The sequence below is a fragment of the Benincasa hispida genome, chromosome 10, assembly GCF_009727055.1.
Source record: "Benincasa hispida cultivar B227 chromosome 10, ASM972705v1, whole genome shotgun sequence".
NCBI lineage: Eukaryota > Viridiplantae > Streptophyta > Magnoliopsida > Cucurbitales > Cucurbitaceae > Benincasa > Benincasa hispida.
Genome location: NC_052358.1, coordinates 6,247,562 through 6,266,800, shown reverse-complemented (window position 1 = coordinate 6,266,800; position 19,239 = coordinate 6,247,562). Strand labels below are relative to the sequence as shown.

Sequence of the window (19,239 nt, the reverse complement as noted above, 5' to 3'; positions counted from 1 at the left end):
AAACGATTCATTAACCACCAAAGGGAAGAGAGAAAGTACCCTGAAAAATAAAGTCACGTTTATGAAAGGTGTATCGTAATAAATAAAATGTAATATAGAAAGCGAGATTTTTTTTTTCTTTTTTCTCTCCGTTTGTTAGTGTTTACTGGCATCCGCATTCGTATTGACAGGTGGCCTCAATTAAAAATCCGAAACCAAGTAATGTAATATGAATGAGGAGCGCGAGGTGATCAATTAAACTGCGTCTGAAAATTAGTCATATCGTTACTGTTCCAGTTATGGTTATGGTTACCATTATTGTTATCATTTTAGAGAACAAAATTATGAATCTTACGGCTTACCTCTTAGAGATAAAGGTAATTACAACGGTAATAGTAAAATTGACCAAATTCTCAATTTTAGGTAAATGCGATAAAAAACGATCTAATTACATTTGCGATTGAGATCTATTACGATTGACCTGTTAGTAAAATTAAATTACGATTACATCAATCTTCATTCTGAATTGGTAAACGTGGCTTAAATGAGAAAAACCACTTTGACATATAAAAAAACTAACCCACCTTCTTTTTCAAAGAGGAATGAAGATGTACAACCAAAATCATACATAAGATCAATAAACTTAACCGTTACACGAACAAACGACGAACAAGACCCTTCGACCATCTAAGACACTAAGAAACAGACCCAATTTGGGCCGAGCCAAAGAAGAAAATGATACACCCAGCCATATCAGAGAACTTCCACAAGTCTACTCCCTCACGATTGACCCTTACAAGATCAATACAATCGGACAATTAAAATAGAACTCTTAGAAAGATCAACAAGGTATTTTTGATAATTTATCTAAAACTAAAATAATCTTATTTATAATTTATAAATGAATAGATTCGAAATAGAAAATAAACCGATAGCCAGTACCATAAATACAAGAAAACGAATGGATAAGAAAGAAAGAGGGCGCCAAGACTCTCTTCCTCTCTGCAATAACAATGTCACTCACAGCTCTCACTCCATCTTCTTCAACATCTCTCCCTCATCTCCAGTCTTCTCTTCTTCCTTCCTTCAGATTCCGCCCTCTTCTCATCTCTTCCTCTTCCCCTTTCTTCCCAAAACCCCATCGCAGAATCCGCCATTGCATTCGCGCTTCTGCAAATTCCGTCGTCGAGTCCGGCAATGGAGCTGTAGCTGCGTCAGAGCAGCCAGAAGCAATTTCCTATGGCAGACAATACTTCCCCCTCGCTGCAGTTGTTGGCCAAGTACTATAATCATCTCTCTCTCTCTCTCTCTCACTATTTAGCGTTAAGGTTCTTGTGCCTGGTTTGATAATTGGCTTATGATGTCCTTCGAGTAGTTTAATTTCGATTCTTGTAGATAATCGTTTGAATTTGTAGCATCGCTGTTTCGGTATCTGTATAGTAATTAACCGTGACCGGTTGATTGTTGTGGCTTTCATCGACTATTCTACAGGATGCAATTAAAACCGCTCTTTTGCTTGGAGCTATCGACCGTGAAATTGGCGGCATTGCCATTTCTGGGAAGCGAGGAACGGCTAAGACAGTTATGGCTCGTGGATTACATGCCGTCTTGCCACCTATTGAAGTAGTTGTTGGGTCAATTTCAAATGCTGATCCATCCTGTCCAGAAGAGTAAGCTTGCCAAGTATTTAGAAGCGATCATTTCACGTTACATTTTCGGTCGAGAAATTTTGTTCTGCACCTGATAGGAAATAGCGTAGATGTTAGTTAGGGGTAGGATGACAAGGGATATGAAATTTAAAAGATCCATGGATTTTTATGGTGATCCCATAATGACCTTTTTTCTATTTCGACCTTGGAATGTTCTATCTTGTGAACCCAAGATTCGACTTCTTTAAATAATACGTTGTATAAGTCGATCCTAGCTTCCTATTGAGATCAATAGAGCAGGCACTAAATGCAGTTTTATCGAGAGCATGAGACTGTACAATCATGGGTGTTCACTGTCTTCTGAACAGTGACATAATCTGCTAATTCATGAGTTTTCTTGCCCAAAAGTTAGGCGATGGTTTTAAAGAAATATAGCATCCTAACAAGCTTTTGGCCTTTATTTCTTGAATGAAAGAAGTCTGATCTCTAATTCAATTTTAATTTAATTTAATTTATTATAACAATTATTTTTTGTCCTCCTGAAAAAAAAAAAAAACCTAAAGATGGGAAGATGGCCTTGCTGATCGTGTTGAATATGACTCATCCGGTAATATCAAAACCCAGATTGTTAAGTCTCCTTTTGTTCAGGTACTTACCACGATGCTTGGTATCTCACATAGAGCTCATTTTTCATTGCTTATTGAAGCAAGTTGATGTGGCTGCAGATTCCACTTGGAGTTACAGAGGACAGGCTCATTGGTTCTGTTGATGTTGAAGAGTCTGTAAAGACTGGAACGACTGTTTTCCAGCCTGGTCTTCTTGCTGAAGCTCATAGAGGAGTTTTGTATGTTGATGAAATCAATCTTTTGGACGAGGGCATTAGTAACTTGCTTCTTAATGTATTAACTGAAGGAGTCAACGTAGTTGAAAGAGAAGGAATCAGTTTTAGGCATCCATGCAAACCACTTTTAATTGCTACTTATAACCCAGAAGAGGGTGCTGTTCGTGAACACTTGCTAGACAGGATTGCAATTAATTTAAGGTATAGTAGATGTTTTGCCACTTAAGTGAATCATATATTTATTTCTCTCTCTCATTCGACTATGACAAACTTCTTATGCAGTGCAGATTTACCTATGAGTTTTGAAGATCGTGTTGCAGCTGTAGGAATTGCTACACAATTTCAAGAACAGAGTAGGGAAGTTTTGAAAATGGTCGAGGAGGAAATAGAGTTTGCAAAAACTCAGGTAAGCTGGCATGTTATCGTATAGATGGTTAAACTAAAGGATCTGCGCCCTAATGAATAACTACTTGCAAGTTCCATGATATAACTCACTAACTTCCTGGATATTAAAGGTGAAATCTCTCGAGTTCTATATTTACTGCCTTCATCATTGTTTTGCATTCATATGGATAAAGAAGAAGGATGAACCCCATGAATGTATCACTACAAACCCTGTTTCATGGGGTTGCTTAGTTAATATTAGATATAAACTCAAGCTCATAAACTTAACAGTTCTTTTATCATAAAAAGCACAATTATTGTAATGTCTTTACATTTATTTATTATTACTTTTTATGAATCAAATACTCAGCAAAACGGTTTTTTTTATTCTGTAAAAATAATAGTTAAAGATTGAAACGCATTATATGCAGATCATTTTGTCAAGAGAATATTTGAAGGATGTTACAATCGGCCGGGAGCAATTAAAGTACCTTGTCTTGGAAGCTATTCGAGGTGGTTGCCAGGTTCTTACCAATTCTTGCCTCTTGATTTTAATTTTCAACAGACTTCATATTCATTATTGACCTGTATTTCATCATGTGTTGATTACTCCCATGCATTTGAAAATTCTAACAAGGATCTTCCTTGATGAAGACAACTATCTTTCACTATTCCCATTTAAGCTTTAGATTGAAAACAAGATGGGGTTGGAATGAGCTATTTGCTCCATTTTCTTATTCTGTGTCCAATATTCTTCTTCTTCTTATACTCTCTTTCTCTTTGGGTGTGTGCGTGTGTTTGTTATAAGATATATTTAAATTAATTTGTACAATCATTCTTTATTGTAATTTTGTATATCCTAGATTAGGGTTTCTCATTCTCCTATCTACCTTTTATCTAATTAAATGATAAGAAATTCATTCTCTAAAAGTACAGAGTACATGGTATCAGAGCCATTCTTTGTTTAGGGTTTAGAATATTCTTTGATGGCTTTGTGAGTTAGGGTTTGAATTTGGGTCATCACTTTGAGTGACCGTTTGACGACACTGCCCACCTCAGGAGGGGCGCCGTCTGCCGTCGCCGTTCATCGGAAACAGCCGTGCCTGAGTCACACGTGCCGCTATGAAACAGCCGTGCGTGAGTCACACGTGCCGCTAGTTCAGAATTGCTCCATCGCCACGCACTGACGCGTGAGAACGCATGAGGCTGTCTTCTTCACTTCCGTCGGTTGGGTTCGTCTTGGGTTAGCTTTTTCGGTCCATCTGTGACTTTAGTTCTACCAACATCTACTCGAGTGTGAGGCTGTTTGGAAAATGCCTTTTTGTTCCTAGGGTTTGTGACTGTTTTGTTCTAATTTGGGGCTGTTTCGCTCTTTGATTTACCCTGCTTTTGATTTTGATTTGTTTAATTATGCCTGTGGGATTGTGTGTTGGTTCTTAATGGATGAGATGAAGCATATGGTTGTATCCAATATAATTCCCTTAGCATCAAAGATAATAGAACATAAGTTAAATGGAGCTAATTACTACGATTGACGTTAGAATATTCAGTTTTATTTACTTAGTATTGATATGGATGATCATGTGACCGAGAATCCACCACAAGATGATAAGAAAAAGGCTTGACTCCGTGATGACGCTCGACTTTATCTTTAGATTAAGAATTCCATTGAGAGTGAGATTATTGGTTTCGTAGATCATTGTAATTCTATTAAGGATCTCTTAGAGTTTTTAGAATTTTTGTACTCGAGAAAAGAACATGTCCATCGAATGTTTGATGTTTGTATGCAATTCTTTCGAGCCGAACAAAAAGCAGAATCTGTTACAAGTTACTTTATGAGGCTTAAAAAGACAGCTGCCGAACTTGCCTTATTGTTACCTTTTAGCCCAGATGTCAAAGTTCAATAAGCCCAACGAGAAAAGATGACCGTTATGATATTTCTGAATGGACTTTCACCTGAATTTTAATGGCTAAAACACAGATTCTTTCTGATTCTGTGATTCCATCATTAGAGGAGGTCTTCAGTCGTGTTCTTCGTATTGAGAGTTCTCAATCTGGTTCGTCTGTTTCTCATCCTATTAGTGCTCTTATAAGCAAGAATAATAACTCTCGGGTTACTCTAGGGATGACCAACAATTTTCAGAAGCCTAGTTATGATAATCGAAAATCAGATTCTCAGGAGATTGTTTGTCACTATTGTTGTAAGTCAGGACATCTGAAACGTGATTGTCAAAATTTGTTGTATAAGGCTCAACGATCTCAACATGCACAGATAACTTCCACTAGTGATATGGCCAAAAGGTCTGTTACCATCTCTATCGACGATTTTACTAAATTTCAAGTATTTTAGGAATCCGTGTAGGCATCTTCTTCATCGAACCCTACTACCACCATTGCTAAGACAGGTAATTTGAAATGCCTTCTTACATCATCTACTAAGTGGGTCATAGACTTTAGGTGCCACTGTTTATATGACAGGTAATTCTAACTTATTTTCTACACCTTTGTCCCTTGCCCCATCCCCATCTGTCACTTTGGTAGATGGATCCACCTCTTCTGTTCTTGGATCCAACACCATTCCTCTCACCCCATCCCTTTCTTTGTCCTTTGTGTTACATTTGCCTTAGTTATCTTTTAATTTAATTTCTATTAGCCAGTTTACACGCGACCTTTATTTTCGTGTCTTGTTTTTTCCTGGTTATTGCTTGTTTCAAGATCATATGATGAAGAAGATTATTGGTAGAGGACATGAGTCGGGGGACCTTTACATTTTTGTCCACCAGATACCAAAAGTTGTAGCTCTCTGGCGTTACATCCCTGTTTGCGGTTCACTGTCATCTGGGTCATCCTTCTTTGTCCGTGTTGAAGAAAATTTATCCTGAATTTCGTTCTTTGTTGTCTTTAAATTGTGATTTGTGTTAGTTTGCTAAATTTCATCATCTTAGCTCTAGTCCTAGAGTCCATAAACGAGCCAACACTCCTTTTGAGTTAGTTCATTATGATATTTAGGGTTCTTGTCTAGTTGTGTCTCAAACAGGTTTTCGTTAGTTTGTTACTTTTGTTGACGATTATTCTTGTGTGACTTGGTTATATTTAATGAAAAATCGTTTCGAGTTATTGTCTCATTTTTGTGCTTTTCATGCTGAAATTCAAAATCAATTTAATGTCTCTCTCAAAACCTTGTGCACTGATAATGCTGGTCAATATTTCTCTCATGTACTTGGATCTTACTTATGTGATCATGACATCATTCATCAGTCCTCTTGTGCTGACACTCCATCTCAAAATGGAGTCACTGAAAGAAAGAACAAATACCTCCTTGAAACAGTCCGCGCCTTATCCTTTCAAATGCATGTTCCAAAGCAATTTTAGGCGATGCAATGTCCACTGTTTGCTTCCTGATTAATAGAATGTCTTCCTCTGTCCTCAATGGAGAGATTCCGTATCGTATTCTTTTTCTTGCGAAATCTTTGTTTCATATTTCCCCTAAGATCTTTGGTTGTGTTTGTTTTGTTCGGGATCTTCATCCACATCGTACCAAATTAGATTCAAAATCTTTGAAATGCATTTTCTTAGGCTATTCACGTGTTCAAAAGGTTATCGTTGTTATTGTCCTACTCTTAACAAGTATCTTATCTCTACCAATGTTACGTTTTTTTAAGATATACCTTTTAGTCCCTCACCGTTTAGTCATTGTAAAGGAGAGGAGGATAAAAATCTATGAGATTACCTCTTTCACATCATCTCCTACTTAACCTTCTTCGGTGTCTCTTCTCGCTCACCCACTGGTCACTCGAGTTTACTCTAGGCATCCTCCACAGGCACCTTCTGACACATGTCCTACACTGATGGCTTCTTCGACATCTGATCTGGAATCGAGTGATGATCTACCCATTGCCCTTCAAAAAGATAAACATACTTGTACTTACCCTATTTCTTCGTTTGTTTCATATAATTGGTTGTCTTCCCCCACTTATTCCTTTATTACATCTCTTGATTCCATCTCTATTCCTCACTCTGTTCATGAAGCTTTATCTCATTCTGGGTGGCGTAGTGCAATGATTGAGGAGATGCTTGCACTGGATGAGAATGATACTTGGGATTTAGTCTTGCGTCCGACAGGAAAGAAGGCTAGGATGTAAATGGGTGTTTGCTATAAAAGCCAATCCTAACGGAACAGTGGCTCGCTTGAAAGCTCGTCTTGTTACTAAAGATTATGCCCAAATCTATGGGACTGATTATTCTGATACATTTTCTCCTGTTGCTAAATTAACTTCTATTCGACTATTTCTGTCCATGGCTGCTACTCATAATTGGCCTTCGCATCAACTTAACACTCTCTCCTTGAGCAACAAACCCAGGTGGCTTGAAAGCTCGTCTTGTTACCAAAGATTATGCCCAAATCTATGGGACCGATTATTCTGATTCATTTTCTCCTGTTGCTAAATTAACTTCTATTCGACTATTTCTGTCTATGGCTGCTACTCATAATTGGCCTTCGCATCAACTTGACATTAAGAATGCTTTTCTGCATGGTGATCTTCAGGAGGAAGTTTACATGGAGTAACCACCTGGGTTTGTTGCTCAAGGAGAGAGTGTTAAGGTGTATCGTCTTCGAAAATTTTAGTATGGACTGAAACAGAGTCCTCGTGCATGGTTTGGTAAGTTTAGTCAAGCACTCGAATGTTTTGGTATTAAGAAAAGTGCTTCTGATCAGTCTGCATTCTATCGACGATCTGATAATGGTATTACTTTGTGTTGAAAATGTCGTATTTTCCTTAAGGGCGTTTTAGTCTTTTTACTTTTCTATACTATTTTAGGGTGTGTCGGGGTCTATTTATACGTTGTATCTATAGTTTTTTGGTGAGTAGAAAATAATAAAAATTCTTCTGTCGTGGTTTTTTCTCCCTGATCTAGGGTTTTCCACGTAAACTTGTTTTCTTTCTTCTACCCTTCTTTATTTCAATACTTTGCTTGTTGTGTATGTTGATGATATCGTTATCATCAGAAATGATATATCAGGTATATCTTCTCTCAAGATTTTTCTTCAGGGTCAATTTTATACGAAAGATTTGGGACAATCGAAGTATTTTATTGGGTATTGAAGTAATGAGAAGCAAGAAAGATATTTATCTGTCACATTGAAAATATGTACTTGATTTGTTGTATGAGACTGGAAAATTAGGAGTCAAACCATGTAGTACTCTGATGATATCAAATTTGCAACTTACTAGAGAAAGAGTATTATTTAAAGACCCTGAAAGATATAGAAGATTAATTTGAAAGTTGAACTATTTAATAGTGATACGACCGAATATTGCTTATTCTGTGAGTATTGTGAGTCAGTTTATGTCTTCTCTTATAGTGGATCATTAGGTTGTAGTAGAACAGATTCTATGTTATCTAAAGTTGCACTTGGACGTGGGATCTTATATAAAGATCATGGTCATACGAGGGTTGAATGTTTTTCAGATGCTGATTGGGTTGGATCTCAAGAGGATAGGAGATCAATCTTTGGATATTGTGTTTTTGTAGGACGAAATCTAGTGTCATGGAAAAGTAAGAAAGAAAATGTAGTTTCTCGTTCGAGTGCTGAGTCAGAATATAGAGCTATGGTACAATCCGTGTGTGAAATAGCATGGATACACTAACTTTTATCTGAGATGGGTTTTAGCATTACTGTGCCAGCTAAATCATGGTGTGATAATCAAGCTGTACGTCATATTGCATCCAATCCAGTGTTTCATGAACGAACTAAACATATTGCAGTGGATTGTCACTTTGTTCGTAAGAAAATACAAGAAGGGTTAACATTTACAGGATATATGAAGACTGGAGAACAGTTGGGAGATATATTTACCAAAGCTGTAAATAGAGTAAGAATAAGCTATTTATGCAACAAGCTGCGCATGATTGACATATTTGCTCCAGCTTGAGGGGGAGTGTTATAAGATATATTTAAATTAATTTGTACAGTCGTCTTTTATTGTAATTTTGTATATCCTAGATTAGGGTTTCTCATTCTCTTATATATATGTATCTTTTATCTAATTAAATGATAAGAAATTTATTCTCTAAAAGTAGAGATTGAGGAAGTGAAAATAATATGAAAAATATCTAGTGGAAGTTGAGTAACTAGACAGAAGGTCATGGCTTTACAGTTTTCTTGCTTCTTATCTTGATTGTCCAATATATGACTGGTGAAATCAGGGACACAGAGCTGAGCTATATGCAGCACGTGTTGCCAAATGCCTGGCTGCTCTCGAGGGGAGGGAAAAAGTCTATGCCGATGACCTGAAAAAAGCTGTAAGCTGATATATTGTCTTCTTTACTGGATTGCTACTTCTTTTTTACCACGTTGACTGCATAAGTGGAAATATATCTTTTCTCACCGTGGCCGTGGTTTTACATATGCTAGAGTGTTATTCATGATTGGAATTTTTTTTCCCTTTATTTTTGCCAAGAGTCGGTTTGTTTTTGCTGGCTTCTTTGATGGGGAATTTGTCAGGTATAAGCTTTAGTTAATTGTTCCAAAGCAACAATGATACTAAGCATCTCATATCATTATCCAGTACAATTTTATGTTTTCCTATGTATTGTTAAGTGTTCCAATAGGTGAAAAGGTCTGCCGTATTTCAGTTTGGCAGCATCATATATGCTTTCCATTCTGACATATTGCACACTATAGGTTGAACTAGTCATTCTACCTCGTTCAATGATCAATGAAAATCCATCAGATCAGCAAAATCAACAGCCTCCGCCACCTCCACCTCCGCAAAATCAAGAATCTGGAGAAGAGGAGAATGAAGAGGAAGAGGAAGAACAAGAGGTTTTTGTACATCCATAAAAATTCCAGTTTGATGTAGAATGATTGTCAATGATCCCCCCCATTTTTCAATCGAATATTTTCACAGTGTATTTGATTATTCACCAACTCAAAATTTCCTTTCGTAAGCAGGAAGACGATGATAAAGAGAATGAACAGCAGGAGCAATTACCTGAAGAATTCATTTTTGATGCTGAAGGAGGTTTGGTGGATGAGAAACTTCTTTTCTTTGCTCAACAAGCACAGAGACGCAGAGGCAAGGCTGGGCGGGCAAAAAATGTCATCTTTTCAGAGGACAGAGGAAGATATATTAAACCAATGCTTCCAAAGGTCAGTCAACTTCCTGACCCTTTCACTCGGGACATGTGAATTTAATTTTGATGTTGAAACACACTTTTCTATCGAGCGTCATATTCTGCAGGGGCCTGTTAAGAGGCTAGCAGTTGATGCAACGCTTAGAGCAGCTGCTCCATATCAAAAGTTGCGGAAGGCAAAAGATGTTCAAAATAATAGGAAAGTTTTTGTCGAGAAGAGTGATATGAGAGCAAAGAGAATGGCTAGGAAAGCAGGAGCATTGGTAATCAAACTTCAGTTCTTTTAATCACTGTGTTATATATATTTTTAAATAAGTATCATATAAGAAATTTGAGACACAAAATGAGTGGAAATGAAATGATAGTTGCAATATATTCTTCGCTCATCATTAATAATCCTTTTTAATTCTTCGAAAAGTTAAGGATTAGTAATCCTTTTTAGAAATCGAATGGATTCGGTCTTATACATACGCGAGGAAGGTAATCAAAATGTCTAGCATATCTTGATTTGGCTGTACTTGGAAGTTTTCTACTTTGATTTCATTGCTCTATAGAGGTACTGAATTTCAGAACCTTGAGAGTTGTAGACTTAGCACAAAATATTAGGTCAGGTTTGATAAACATTGGAGTTTTGAAATTTTAAGTTTATAAACACTACTGATGCGTTGTGAATGTGATAAAATAATGGTATGAAATTGCGGTGGTGAATTATGTGTTGCACATGCAAGTTTTCCTAGTAAAACTCAAGTATAAATCTTACTAAGTTTCCTGGTAAGTCCAAGGTCGAACACAGGGATTACTGAGATATTATGCGTTGGTAAATTTTGATTCCTTTGCGGTGACAAATACAAATAAGTGGTTGATGTATTGTTTTAAGTATAGATCCTATGCGGCAGAATTGAGTAAAGAGTTGATGACAGTGAAAGTTACGATGAGTATGCAGGGAAGGGGTTGAGAAGGGATTTAGCTAACACTTCATAAGATTGCGTTCAAGTTATGCGATCATGCTACATACACACAACAACATGTCATCTCTCAATGCAAATGCCATAGTTCCTAATTCTAGGACGCATGCGATGTATACGATAATGTCAATAGGACTTATGTCTAAACCTCTATTCTTGTCTATGCGATGATGAATGACACACACATACACAAGATGACCACATACTATCATATCCTATTTCTAGAGTGCATGCGATGCATAATAGCAAACAGAACTTATCTCTAAGTCGCTATCTCTTGCTTATGCGGTTCTAATCTGACTCTCTCAAGCCTAGATTCTAACCTGACTCTCTCAAGTCTAGGTTCTTTCTTTAGACTACTCTCTCAAGTATCTCTAAAGGGTGAAGGACGCATACATAAGACAAGATGATTGCATAAAATGAAGATCTTAGATTATGCTAGCTAAGTGCTTCTCAACCCATTCAGAAATTTAGCTACTCATGCGACATGTGAAGAGATTGAACAGATGTTGAGATGCAAATTCCATTTTATAAATAAAGTCAGAATACAAAACAACAATGGAAAGCAGGGATAAGAAGCCCGGTAGCAATGTCTTGCTTTCCGGGACTTTTACATTGTCTTTTACTCTACTCTACCCAGAAAAATGTTCTTGCTTTCGCAAGTGTCAACCCTCTCTCTGTTTGCAGCGCCTCCTAGCAGTCTTTCGAGCTACCTAGGAGTGATCTCTCGGTGCCTTCTTCTCTTCGCTCGCCTCCGCTTTCTAAGTATAAGAATTACAGACTAACGGCTATCTATGATCTATCTTTTATGTATATGGCGAACTGTGTAGAATTCGAACTTAGAACTCCAACACTGGAATTCCTTTAACGATGGTGGCCTTTGGTATTTATAGAGCTCAAGGTGAAGAATCTTTTCTCTCAAATGATTGCAATGATGGGCGGTCATAAATTCTTCTGTCTGATGCGCTGATTAATGGTCACCAAAAAGTTGAATGTACTTGCTACAGTGTGTCGTTAACGGCTTGTCAACTAAATTCGGATTCGACCGTCATCAGGTTTTCGTCCCATCATGATTTATTATGCTTTTACCTTGATACGCCGTCTTTATGCGGTCACCTTCTTGAGCAAAACTTTGCGGTCGCAATCTTCCACTGTGTTTGGACGCCGAATTCCTTGGATCGCAATTTGCTTTGCGCCAATGCATTTTTCTGTACAAAATAAGTAAATTAGCTGCTTTAATGCGATGAGCGCATGCGACCACAATATTCTCAACTTAATGCTTTTGGACACGATTTTGTATATTTTTATCGTCGCATACCCACATTGTTTTATATATTTGCATTGTGATAATGTGCATTTCTGCCCATTATCAACTACTACCACCTCTAAATCTCTTTGTTTTCCACTTTCTATCAATGTTTTTAAAACCCAAGCTAATTTTGAAAAATAAAAAAATAGTTTTACCTTTCTATAAAAAGGGTGAAAACCATAGGAAGGAAATTAGGAGGAAACAATAATGAATTTCAAGAACAAAAAAAACATTATGGAGCGCCCGTAACCCCCAAAATTGTGAACAGGCGTATATGGCCCTTCTATGGTAGGGTACCATAGAACCATAACCTTACCATCCTGATCCTTCAGGAAACCAAAACCCCCAAAATTGACCGTTTCTTCATACAATCATTAATGTCACCCGTTGGAGCTTTGAGAAATCTTCTGGGGCTTCCTCTTCCCGTAGCATGAGGCTGTTCAATACTTTTATCGAGGATTGCAACCTCATTGGCCTCCCCCTGCAGAACGGTCTTTATACATGGTCCAACTTCCGAGCCATCCCTACTCTAACTTTGATAGGCATGTTCTTATTACCGAGGCCATTGTCGAGAAATTCAAAGAGGCTTTTGTCAAAAGATTAAACTGGCCACATTAGACCATTACCCCATCCTCCTTCTACTGGGTGCTGCAAAATGGGGTCCTCTGCCCTTTCGTTTTGAAAATATGTGGATGGATCATCCCTCCTTTCTTCCACTCATCAAACATTGGTGGACTTCCAATAGATCATTTGGATGGCCTGGTTATGGTTTTATGCAGAAACTGAAACTTCTCAAACCTGCCATCAAAGGTTGGAACAAGAACACCTTTGGTTGCTTGAACACAACCCGTAACCAACACCTCTTTGATCTTGCTGTCTTAGACTCCATGGAGGAATAGGGAACTTTTACACAGGCTGATGGTGATAGAAGAAGGGCCATTAAAGAACAAATCTTCGTACTGAGTTCTAAAGAGTAGATCTTATGGAAATAAAAGTGCAAGAAAAGATGGCTAAAGAATGGTGATCTGAACTCTAATTTCTTCCACTCTCTCATGAATACAAAAAAAGGAAAAAACACCATCATTGAAATCTTGTCTATGCAGGGACATTGTCTGTTGATAGAGCAGGAGATTGAATCCGAGTTTATTACATTCTACAAGGCCTTTTATACTAAGGATGATGGTGATAGAAGAAGGGCCATTAAAGAACAAATCCTCGCACTGAGTTCTAAAGAGTAAATCTTATGGAAATAAAAGTGCAAGAAAAGATGGCTAAAGAATGGTGATCTGAACTCTAATTTCTTCCACTCTCTCATGAATACAAAAAAAGGAAAAAACACCATCATTGAAATCTTGTCTATGCAGGGACATTGTCTGTTGATAGAGCAGGAGATTGAATCCGAGTTTATTACATTCTACAAGGCCTTTTATACTAAGGATGATGGTGATAGAAGAAGGGCCATTAAAGAAGAACAAATCCTCGCACTGAGTTCTAAAGAGTAAATCTTATGGAAATAAAAGTGCAAGAAAAGATGGCTAAAGGATGGTGATCTGAACTCTAATTTCTTCCACTCTCTCATGAATACAAAAAAAGGAAAAACCACCGTCATTGAAATCTTGTCTATGCTGGGACATTGTCTGTTGATAGAGCAGGAGATTGAATCCGAGTTTATTACATTCTACAAGGCCTTTTATACTAAGGATGATGGAACACGTTTCCTTCCCCCCATTGAGCATTGGAGCCCTATCACATCTCAACAAGCGCTGATATTGAGCTTCCTTTCATTGAAGCCGAAATCCTTCTTGCCCTTAAGAATCTTGGTTCAAACAGACCCCTGCCCCTGAATTCTTTAAAAAATATTGGAACATCCTAAAAAAGACAATAAGAGTTTGTCCCAGGATTTTTTTAAGAAAGGGATCATCAATGCCTGTGTCAACGAAACATATATCTGCCTCATCCTTAAGAAATCTGATGCTCGATCGGTAAGGGACTATAGACCTATTAATCTCATCTCATGTATTTACAAGATTATTGCTAGGGTCCTATCTGAACGCCTTAAAAAGGTCCTTTCACCATCACACATTACCAATCTGCCTTTGTTGAAGGTAGACAAATTTTTGATGTATCATTGATAGCCAACGAGGTGATTGAAGATCGTGCCAACAGGAAAAAGCAGGGGGTTGTTAAATTAGACATTGAAAAAGCGTTTGATAAGGTTGACTGGGATTTCCTTAACCTTGTTCTTGAGCACAAAGGGTTTGGCACCACATGGAGGAAATGGATCAGAGGTTGTATCTCCACAGCAAACTTCTCCATCATCATTAATGGCCGGCCCAGGGGGAAAATACATGCCTCTAAAGGCCTCAGGCAAGGAGATCCCCTCTCCCTTTCCTCTTCATCCTTATTATGGATTGTTTTAGTTGAATGCTTATCGAGGCTGGCAACAATAACATCATCAGGGGAATCAACGTGGGGAAGGATACATCCCAGGTACACCACCTTCTTTTTGCAGATGACACTATCCTTTTCTCCTCCATGGATAACGATGCCATTGACAACCTCTTTGGATTGGTGACACTCTTTGAACGAGCTTCTGGTCTGAACATCAACCATCAGAAATCAGTATTATTGGGAATGAACACTACCGATACTGATATTTGGTTGATTGCCAACAAATATGGATGCAAAGTATCCCACTGGCCGTCCAGCTACCTCGACCTTCCCTTATTTGACAAGCCTCGATCTTGTTCCTTTTGGAATCCTGTTGTGGAAAAGATTGATAGAAAGCAATCATGGAACCACTCACATATATCTAAGGGAGGTAGGCTCACCCTTATTCAAGCTACTCTTTCCAAGCTCCCCACGTTTTCATGTCTCTTCTCAAGATTCCTGCCAAAGTCACAAAGGATATTGAAACACTATACCGGAACTTTTTATGGAAAGGTGGCTCCCATCTTGTTAGATGGGAACAGATTACCAAACCCCTTGATCATGGTGGTCTTAGTATACCAGAATTGGTTGACAAAAATCGTGCTCTTCTTGCTAAATTGCTATGGAGGTACTACCATGAAGAGACTGCCCTATGGAGACAGGTTATTGATGCCAAATATGGTCTTCTGCACTTGAAAGCTTGGCCGAATTGCTTCTTTCCCAAACATCTTAAAGGGCCGTGGAGGGCTATTTTGTCCCATATGGGTCTTATGCACGACAGAGTATCTTACAAAGTGGGCAATGGAGCCCGCATCTCTTTTTGGCATGACTGTTTGTTGGGCGATACTTCTCTCGCGGAACAATTCCCTCATCTTTTTGCTTTGGCAATCGATAAAGACGCATCCTTGAGAACTCGTGGAACAATCAACATGGTTGGTTACACTGTTATAGAAGAAATTTTAACGATAATGAGGTGGAAGACTGGATTTCCTTCATGAATGTCATTAGCGGGGTTCATTTAACTACGCACAAGGATCGTTAGGTTTGGAACCCGGACCCTAAAGGGGAGTTCTCAACGAAGGCTCTCACATATGACCTATCCACATCCCCAATTGATAGTGATTCACTCCTAAATAGTGCTATCTGGGCTGATTTCTACCCTAAAAAGATCAAATTCTTCCTTTGGGAGGTTAGCGAACGGGCTATTAACACTTGCGATAAAATCCAGCGATATTTCCCTTACATGGCCCTCTCCCCTCACTGCTGTACCTTCTGTAAGGCAGCCCATGGAACCCCATCCCATATATGTTTCAGCTGCCACGTTGCTAACAGATTCTGGAAGAATATTACACAGTCCTTCGGTTGGTCTACAACCTTCCCTAGCGATGCCATTGCCCACCTCTCGTACACTCTTGTGGGTCATCCTTTCACTCTTGGTAAAAGATCTATGTGGATGCACTTGATTGGGGCTTTTTTGTGGAGCATTTGGATGGAAAGAAACAACTACATCCTCAATGACAAGGAATGCGCTTATGATAGATTTATGGAGATCATGTTATCTTTTTGGCTATGACTTGGTGTAAATGTTCTTTCCATAGCTCTGATAGTCTTTCCTTTCTTTTGGCCAATTGGAGGAATCTTTTATAATCTTTTGGCTTTGGCATATTGCCCTTCCGTAAATTTCATTCATCGATGAAATTTGTTTCTTATCACACACACACAAAAAAAAAAAAAAAAAAAAATCAAGAACAAAAACACTAAAAATGGAATTTTCATCAAACAAAACTTGTTATTTTTTTTTTTCAGATAATGGCTTCCCAATTTTATTTATTTATTTATTTTAAGTTTCAGTTTGAATTTGAATTATGATGATGGCTGATTCTTAGATTTGGTTACTTATGGCAGGTAATATTTGTAGTTGATGCTAGTGGGAGCATGGCATTGAATCGTATGCAAAATGCAAAAGGGGCAGCCCTCAAGTTACTGGCAGAAAGCTATACAAGCAGGGATCAGGTAACATAAAGATCACAACATTATGCACCGTGAAGGTCTACGTGGCTCCAGGAAATTGATATTTGCATTGACATAACATCAAATTTCTTCCTCAAAGATTGTAGCAGCAATAGCATGGTTGTCTAAACTTCACCATAAAGTGTAACTAAGATTTAGTATGGAAAAGATAATTTAGTCTAACATTCATTATTCCTAGATCAAGAAATGTGTTTGTATTATAATTCAATTTCTATTATTCTATTGATTCCCTAGTGGTGGAGAGGTCGCATTGGGAAAATTAGTGCCTTCCTGGTTTAACAGTTGATCATGATTGGAAAGAATGATTTGAACTGTAATATTTGGGAAGAAAGTTAACTGATCATTGAGAAGTGGGAACCCCTTGTTTTTTTTTTTTTTTTTTTTTTTTTCCAAGTATAAAAAAAAAAAAAAAAAAAATTTCCCTAAAAGGGATACTTTATATTTAGATTTTGTAAGGACCTTCCGCTAAATCAATGTTCTTATGTGACATTTAAGAGCATCTGAGTGGCTGGAAAATTTTCTTATTCCATATGCTAGTGAATGCTCCCTTTTATGCGTCACGAATCTTAAGGTGATTTATCTTATATTACATCAAATATCTTCAAAATGCTTGAGTGATTCCTAAGGAGAAAAAAGTAGGGGAAATTGTTTAGCATATACTTGAGTAGAGGTGATTAGTTTCTTCCACTTTTCTTTCCCCTAATTACAATTGTTTGTACTACTTAACCACATGTTAATTTTATCTATTTCTCATAGGAGTACCTAATTTCACACTAAGATAATAAGGTGTGAAAGGAAACTCACCCTAAGATACTTAATAGAAACCTGAATTCAATTTTTCTGATTGTCTAAGCAACAATGGTCAAGACTTCTAAGTGGCGTGGTGGTTGTTGTTTTATTATTATTATTATTATTATTTAATTTTTAAATTTATTTGTTGTTTGACTTTGTAGTAATATGTGTTTTTATATCTAAAAATCACATTACAGGTTTCCATAATTCCTTTCCGTGGAGATTGTGCTGAAGTTCTTCTGCCTCCTTCCAGATCTATTGCAATGGCAAGAAAACGTCTCGAGAGACTTCCTTGTGGAGGAGGATCTCCCCTGGCTCATGGTCTTACCACAGTTAGTATTTTCTACCATCTCAAAGTTTTTCATCCTCAAAACGATGCTATTAAAGCATTTATCCAACTTCAACCATCTTAAAAGTCGAACTTTAGGCTGCCCCCCTTCTTCTGAAGATGATATTACTGATCTCTATTGTTTGATGGACTAAAAAACTGGCACACTGAAAAGGAAGCGATGGTAAAAGTAAAGTATTATAGTTACGTAGGTCTTTTCCTTTCCAACTTATTCAGGACTTGTACTAGTCCTTATTCACCTGCAAGGAGCAGGCCCATTAACTTTGCTAAATTCTCTGTTCTGATTGTAATGGTAACAAACTTAAATACGTCTGTCCTAAAGTCGTTTTTGATCCACTTTTTCAGGCTGTCAGGGTTGGATTAAATGCTGAGAAAAGCGGTGATGTAGGAAGAGTGATGATTGTTGCAATAACTGATGGCAGAGCCAACATATCACTAAAAAGATCCACTGATCCTGAAGCAGCTGCTGCTGCTGCTGATGCGCCTAGACCTTCAGCACAAGAATTGAAGGTAAACACAAGTGCTTTACCCTATTTTTCTTTGATGCACTTTGTGTGCTACAGTTTGTCGTGACCTTACTGCATCTATCTCTAAATCAATCCTCTGAATGTGAAAACGGTCATTCTTATGAAGGATGAGATTCTTGAAGTGGCTGGGAAAATATACAAATCAGGAATGTCTCTCCTCGTCATTGATACCGAAAACAAGTTTGTTTCAACTGGTTTTGCAAAGGAGATTGCTAGAGTAGCTCAAGGTTTGTTCCATTTTCAAATAATTCAAAATTAATAGAGAGCCACAGACGCCAGAACTTCTTACACAATATTCCATTCTTTGCAGGAAAATACTATTACTTACCGAATGCCTCTGATGCTGTTATCTCTGCTGCGACGAAGGATGCTCTTTCGGCATTGAAGAGCTCGTAAAAGGACTGAAATGGTTGGTTTTCTTGTTCACTAATTTTGTTGAAATGAAAACAGGTTTCTCCCTGCAGTGTAAAGAGTACTTATATTTTTGGCAATGTTGTAAAAGGGCAGATCATTTTGTTGCAGAATCTACCCCATTTAAATGTTGTATTGCAGTAGTTGTCTTAATCAATGAGTGAAAGAGGTGCCTGCTTCTTCTGATGATGAAATACAGCAAGTGAACATAGGCGGACTAGTCTCATTTTAATTAACAAATCCATATATAAGAAATATATTATTTTATGGACTAGTTGCAAAATGGGTCAAATAAGTTTTTAATATTAGGCTCGTGGCCCAAATTTTTTAATTTTGTCAAAAAAAAAAAAAAAAAAAAAATTGCAGCTCACGATTTAAAATATAAAATGTAAAAAAATGTATGGATACATTTGATACACACTTGATATGTCT

The 19,239-nt window shown here is 37.6% G+C and overlaps 1 protein-coding gene across 2 annotated transcripts; it reads left to right on the top strand.

Annotated features, from left to right (window-relative positions):
* The first annotated feature begins 936 nt into the window (after positions 1-936).
* Positions 937-19,001, top strand: LOC120089506 (magnesium-chelatase subunit ChlD, chloroplastic). 2 transcript variants are annotated; one of them, XM_039046999.1, is made up of 15 exons: positions 937-1,259; positions 1,471-1,649; positions 2,192-2,276; positions 2,354-2,670; positions 2,752-2,875; positions 3,285-3,377; positions 9,064-9,159; positions 9,542-9,682; positions 9,809-10,009; positions 10,101-10,256; positions 16,603-16,710; positions 17,718-17,852; positions 18,215-18,379; positions 18,503-18,623; positions 18,707-19,001. In XM_039046999.1, the coding sequence occupies exons 1-15, from the start codon at positions 993-995 to the stop codon at positions 18,790-18,792; spliced, it is 2,274 nt and encodes a 757-aa protein (XP_038902927.1). In that variant the 5' UTR covers positions 937-992; the 3' UTR covers positions 18,793-19,001. The 2 variants fall into 2 exon arrangements, with proteins under 2 accessions (XP_038902927.1, XP_038902929.1); XM_039047001.1 differs by having other exon boundaries at positions 939-1,259; positions 9,812-10,009.
* Positions 19,002-19,239: the final 238 nt, after the last annotated feature.